General features: G+C 43.8%; 1 protein-coding gene across 1 annotated transcript; it reads left to right on the forward strand.

Annotated features, from left to right (window-relative positions):
• Positions 1-562: 562 nt before the first annotated feature.
• On the forward strand, positions 563-2,647 carry LOC308519964 (RNA polymerase-associated protein RTF1 homolog; the record flags this gene model as incomplete). The annotated part of the gene is made up of 1 exon (XM_081092339.1): positions 563-2,647. The coding sequence occupies exon 1, from the start codon at positions 569-571 to the stop codon at positions 2,645-2,647; it is 2,079 nt and encodes a 692-aa protein (XP_080948465.1). The 5' UTR covers positions 563-568.
• Between the last annotated feature and the right edge of the window lie 4,380 nt (positions 2,648-7,027).

Here is a 7,027-nt window from a genome sequence, read left to right on the forward strand (position 1 = left end):
CTATCATTTAAAAAATAAAAAGGGGAATTTGCTGGAAGCCGGTCCATACTTGCTGCTTGCCACAGTCGCTGCAGGGAAGAAACATCTGCACAGCTTACGTTTCAAGGGACCTGGCGTATATGGCATACTGTTCTTAATACGTTTGCTCCCCTTAGTGCTATGTGTTTTAACCAAGGTCACCTCTCCGAGAAAGTTTGTTTCCCCAGGTGGGGATTTTTATCAGTAAAACCCCTTAACTAAGTGCCAGGCAGGTAGTTAATCACTTTAACTACTAACAATCACGCTTAAACTACTTAATCTTTACTCCCTGGAATGGAGATAACAAACGCCCTAACCATTGGAATAGAATGGATAGGATTAAGACCAACTGGTATAAATACTGATGTAGCAGGAGAAGTAGAGACAGAACCTGGCTGGAGATCCTGGCTAAATCCTGGCTAGAGAACCTGGTTAGGCTGCTGATCAACTGAACGCTGTGTCCATATCATTCCTTCTTCGCGGACTCTGTCCACACCTTTGGGAACCCCTGTACCTGCTGGGGTTGGACCCCAACATCGCGACGGTGGCAATGGCAGTGGCTGTCCCACTAGCAGACGGGCTAGAGGGGACTCCGGGCGGCATCCGGCGTGGGAGCTGGGGGATCACCATGGCAAAGAAGCGGAAAGGCCGCGTGGCGATCAACTCGGACATGGAGGACAGCGGCAGCGACGAGAACCTGGATCAGGAGCTCTTGCCCCTGGCAAAGCGGAAGCGCAGTGACTCTGAGGAGAAGGAGCCACCTGTGAGTCAGCCTGCAGCCTCCTCAGACTCTGAGACGTCGGACAGTGATGATGAGTGGATGTTCGGGAGCAATAAAAATAAGAAGAAAGGAAAGGCCAGAAAAATAGAGAAGAAAGGAACCATGAAGAAACAGGTCAATAAAACTGCTTCATCAGGCAGTTCGGACAAAAACAGTTCAGCTGAGAGCTCAGCCCCTGAGGAAGGTGAAGTGTCCGACTCTGACAGCAACAGCTCCTCCTCCAGTTCAGACTCTGACTCCTCTTCTGAAGATGAAGAGTTCCATGATGGCTATGGGGAAGACCTCATGGGGGATGAGGAGGACAGGGCTCGTCTGGAGCAGATGACAGAGAAGGAAAGAGAGCAAGAACTCTTCAACCGCATTGAGAAGAGGGAGGTGTTGAAAAGAAGATTCGAAATTAAGAAAAAACTAAAAACAACCAAAAAGAAAGAAAAAAAGAAAAAGCAAGAAGAGCAAGAAAAGAAAAAGCTGACACAGACTCAAGAATCTCAGGTAACATCCCACAACAAGGAACAGCGTTCCAAACGGGATGAGAAACTAGATAAAAAATCTCAAGCCACGGAGGAGCTAAAAGCAGAGAGAGAAAAATGGAAGAACAGAACAGCTGAGCTCCTCGCCAAAAAACAGCCATTAAAAACCAGTGAGGTATACTCTGATGATGAGGAGGAGGAAGAAGATGACAAATCCAGTGAAAAGACAGACCGCTCATCCCGAACACCATCCTCTGATGAAGAAGAAGAGAAAGAAGAGATCCCTCCGAAATCACAACCAGTGTCCTTACCCGAAGAACTGAGTCGGGTTCGATTATCACGGCATAAGCTGGAATGTTGGTGTCATATGCCCTTCTTTGCTAAAACTGTCACAGGATGTTTTGTACGGATTGGCATTGGAAACCACAACAGCAAACCAGTTTACCGGGTTGCTGAGATCACGGGTGTTGTGGAAACCGCCAAGGTTTACCAGCTTGGTGGCACCAGAACAAACAAAGGGCTACAGCTACAGCATGGCGATGCCCGACGGGTATTCCGCCTAGAGTTTGTCTCAAACCAAGCATTCACTGAAAGCGAATTCATGAAGTGGAAAGAAGCGATGTTTTCTGCTGGCATGCAGTTGCCCACTCTAGATGAAATCAATAAGAAGGAATTATCTATTAAAGAAGCTCTTAATTATAAATTCAATGATCAAGACATTGAGGAGATTGTAAAAGAGAAAGAAAGGTTCAGGAAAGCTCCGCTTAACTATGCCAAGAAGAAGACTCAGCTGCTAAAGGAAAAGGCCATGGCGGAGGACCTGGGGGATCAGGTCAAGGCCAAACAAATCCAAGACCAGCTGAATGAGCTGGAGGCGCGGGCAGAGGCCCTGCACCGCCAGTGGACCAAGAACATATCTGCTATTAGTTACATCAACCAGCGGAACCGGAAATGGAATATTGTGAAGTCTGAGAAGGCCCTTGTGGCTGGAAGTCACAACATGAAAAACCAACAGATGGATCCCTTTACCAGACGGAAATGCACACCTATCATCGTTTCTAATTCCAGAAGCCCAGCTGTTCAAGCTGCCATCTTGGCCCAGCTGAATGCAAAGTATGGTTCTGGAGTGTTACCAGATGCCCCAAAGGAAATGAGCAAGGGTCAGGGAAAGGATAAAGATTTGAATTCTAAGTCAGCCAGTGACCTCTCAGATGACTTGTTCAAAGTACATGATTTCGATGTGAAGATTGATTTACAAGTTCCCAGCTCAGCGTCAAAGGCTTTGGCCATCGCCTCCAAGGCTCCACCAGCCAAGAATGGGGCTCCAAGGAGATCTCTGAACTTGGAAGACTACAAAAGACGACGGGGGCTTATTTGAGCTCACCCAGCCTGCTGCTTCTGACCCTGCATGCCCATCAGTGTCCCGCCTTTCCTCTTCCTTTGATGTGCCCTCTTTGGGCAGGAGCAGCAGTAGAAACTGGGAAGAGACTCTAAATAGAGTGCACAAGTATTCATTTCATTATTATTCTTTGTTATATAGGGTGGGGTTTTTTGTAATATCAGTGCACAATTTAAACATAAATAAACATTAAGATCAGCCTAACGTACTTCTTGATTGCTAATCAATTTCTATTACCTACCAGAAAAGGATTGTGCATTTCAAAGGAGTAGTAAAATGTCAGTTCAACACAAATTCTGCTAACCAGAACATCACACCCCCGGAAGACATACATCACCAAGATTGTTTTTGCCACCCATCTTTTGTGGAATAGGTACAATGAGAATGAGCAGGAAAGAAAATAACCAGGATGAGGGGATAGAAAATGAAAAACCAACTGAGAAATTTCTTATGTTGCTGAAAAGGGGGAGAGAAAGATCTGGGATGAAGAAAGGCCGAGCTTGATGGGAGGAGCAGATAGGAGAGAAAACACAGGATTATATATAACAGAGACACGTAATTTACACTGCATGCAAATTAGGTCCTGTGAGGCTGAGTCAAGCACAGAGTGGGCTTAGGGGCCCACTCATGAGCTCTTTTAGACATTCAGCTTCAGACACAGCAGCCACAAAGTAACAGGCACAGCAACTGTCAGTAGCATTTTCTGCTATATACAGCCTAGAGCTTCTTCATCATTGCAACATTTTCAACCAGTCTTCATGGGGCAAAGCAATATGCTCAGTGCCATGCTAGATACAAGATTGAATAAAATAGTCTTATTGTCCAGGGACCCTCAGATTAGAGTGGGGGGTCAGAAGAGAGGCACTTAGACTTTCTAAGGCAGGAACTCACATTGGTGGCCTCAGCTGAATTGGGCAGCCATACATGTTTTATTGGGCCACTACTATGTGTGTGTGTGTGTGTGTGTGTGTGTGTGTGCGCGCGCGCGCACGCGCGCACCTATGTGTGTGAATCTGAAAGTCTTTAAGCACCCTCCATTCTGACCTAGTTCCCACCATTCCCCAAAGTTTTACCATGACAACTCACACATTATCCAGCTGCTTGGTTCTTGAAGGCATTTGAGTTTGCAACCCTTTTGTATAAGTGGATAAATTTGATTGTTGGGTTTTTATCAGTCTTCTGTCACCTTCTTACATAATAATGGCTAACCTGATGATATTCCTGACTAGATCAAACAAGTTCTTTTTGAACTAACAGGTACCACCTCCAGTTTTTGTGCTTACTCTTGGCTAACACTGTGTTTGCCTTTGTTCCCAGAACTATACACTAGACTGATAGTTTTAATGATTTTTCAAGAATAATCCCTAAATCCTTTTCTTGATCTGTGTGTTAGAGGATTATTTTCTGCCTAGACACATCACTGGACTGGCCTTCCTGCTCCCCAATTAATTATTAGTTTGTCTACATTAAATTATACTTGCCATCTGCTGATAAAATCACAAAACTCCTCAAGCCTTTTCCATTGCTTTCACTGTTTATTGCTGGGTCGTATTGCTTCCTAGCAGTTGAATCAGCTGCAAACTGGGAGGTTTGGTTACTAATTCCTTCTCCCAAGCCTCTTCTCTAAGGTAGAATTTCTTTGTGAAAAATTTCCAAAGGGTAAAAATTTTCTATGCATATATTTTATATACATATGGTTTTGAACACTTAACACAAAAATCAGTATAGCCAAGCTTCCTGGAAAGCATAAAGAAGTAAGAAATGTACTAGGTGATTTTGAACAACTTCACAACGGGTCATAAAATAATGACTTCTAAAAGAGAGATGCATAAAACAAGGATGAATAGTAAATAGCAGAAATAAAAGGAGATCCCTCAAAATATAATGTAGAAAAATCAACATGAAACAAGTAAGTTTCAACATGGTAGTAAGTTTAACTCACAGAGCTCAAATTTAGGTGTGCAAGAAATAAGGTGTTATTTTCCATTAAACAAGTTAATTTATATTTCAAGTCCTAATCTTAAAAGGTTGGCAAGCTTTCCACTTCAGCCATCCTGGAGTGATCCCCCAGGATGTGATAAGGTTCTAAGGTCTCACATCAGGTCAATGCCTGTGTATTAGTTTGCTCAGGCTGCCATAACAAAATGCCACAGACTGTGTGGCTTAAAGAACAGAATTTATTTTCTCACAGTTCTGGAGGCTAAAAGTTCAAGATCAAGATGGCTGCAGAGTTGGTTTTCCCTGAGGCCACTCTCCTTGGCTTGCCTTTCCCTTGTATCTTCACAGGTCTTTCCTCTGTGTCTGTGTCCTAATCTCCTCTTATAGGAAGGAATGCCAGTAAAACTAGATCAAGACCTATCATCTGATCTCATTTTAACTTACTTACCTCTTTAAAGACCTTCTCTCCAAATACAGACACTTTCTGAGATACTGGGGATTAGGTTCCAACATATGAATTGAGCAATGGGGAGCTCAACTCAGCCCATAAACAGCCTAGAACAGTGGTTGGCAAACTCATTAGTCAACAGAGCCAAATATCAACAGTACAATGATTGAAATTTCTTTTGAGAGCCAAATTTTTTAAACTTCAACTCTATAGGTAGGTACATTGTTATTAACCTACCTGTATAGTTTAAGTACTGTTGATATTTGGCGCCTCTCCCGCGCTGCATATCCCCCGGCCCACCTGCGAACGTCTCCCATCGCCCGCCCGGCCGACACCCCCACTTCTTCTAATGCCACTTCTTCAAAATAGACTCGCCCAGGCCGAAAACGGACTTCTGCGCATGGGCCACGAAGTTTCAATCACACTGTATGTGCGCGCCTGCACATGGTATTTTGTGGAAGAGCCACACTCAAGGGGCCAAAGAGCCACATGTGGCTCGAGAGCCGTGGTTTGCCGACCACTGGCCTAGGATGATGAGCTTGTGGCCATCAGCCAGTGTTCCACACAGAGATAAGAGCATTATCTCTGGCCATGAGGTCCCTGTCCATTCAGGCCAACTGCTTTCTGTTGCTTTTAAGCAATGCTGGGGTATCAGGATGGCTCCATAAAGCTATGATCCACCATAGTCCCATGTCCTGAGCACATCTTGCACCATTTGAGACCACCAGCACCACCAGCACCTGCACCCCAGAGAAATGACAGAGTGACCTCTGCTATTCCAACACCCCAGTCCTCCCTTCTGTCATCCAAATGGGAAACTTTCCTTTTTGGTTTTGGAAAACCCTGCTAGGCTCTATTTCCTGTATGCTGCTGCCTTTCCTAAGATGATGAAGTATCTGCTTAAATTGAGAGAATCAAAAATGTGCAAAAATTAATTAGGATCTCACACTACTCTTTGGTTACATATGACAAATACATGAGTCCATGAGTGTTTATGCTTTTTCCTATCCCAGTTCCTAAAAGTTTTATTTCCTATTTTGTAATTATATTTTTTTTCAATCAAAAATGGTAATGTCTGCCCGGCTAGTGTGGCTCAGTGGTTGAGTGTCCACTATGAACCTGGAGGTCACAGTTCAACTCCTAGTCAGGGCACATGCCTTGGTTGTGGGCTTGAACCACAGAAGGAGGGCAACGGAGAGCCAATCCATGATTCTCTCTTATCATTGATGTTTCTCTCTCTTTCCTTCTCCCTTCCTCTCTCTGAAATCAATAAAAATATATTTTTAAAAAATCAACTACCTCCAGAGAGCATTTTCCCAAAGAAGGGAGACTTATTTCCTTTCCTACTTTTTTCTTCTCCCACCTCCACACTCAAAATGCTTTATGTCAGGAATAAAGAAAAGCAGCCCCTAAGGTCTGCTAACTGCTGGAGAATTACAAGTTCACTTGGGAACAGGTGTAGTGACTGGCACCCGAGACTTCCAAGATTCATCTCTACTTGTTTCACCAGATTTTTCCATGTGGTAGGAAATATGTGCACAGTTGTTCTCAAATTTCACATCTTATCATTTGCACCAACAGAGAAATATCAATTGACCTCTTTTGCTCTGAGGCCAAAAATCCTAGAGCAAAAGCTCATGGGCTCTGCTTCCTAGGTGCCCTCTCCTGGGCCAATTAATTACGGTTGGGGCAGAGGGCAGAGCAACTCAGGTAAGAACATGGCAGGGTAGGCCCCAGGAAGATTGTGTTTCTCAGAGAAAAGGGAGGCTGGGCAGAAAATCCCATAAAAGTCCAGAACCAACAAATATATCATTTATACCCATGGGTGGTTACCTAACTGATAAAAGCACCCATCATCTCACTATTATAAAAAAAAATAATGAAATATACTCTTAGCTTACTTAAATGTGCCTAAAATTGCAAACCAGCTCACTTTTAAACTATTTATTTCAAACTCCAAAGATTCACATTTC

Source organism: Myotis nattereri (assembly GCF_964212035.1).
Source record: "Myotis nattereri genome assembly, chromosome: 5".
Lineage (NCBI taxonomy): Eukaryota > Metazoa > Chordata > Mammalia > Chiroptera > Vespertilionidae > Myotis > Myotis nattereri.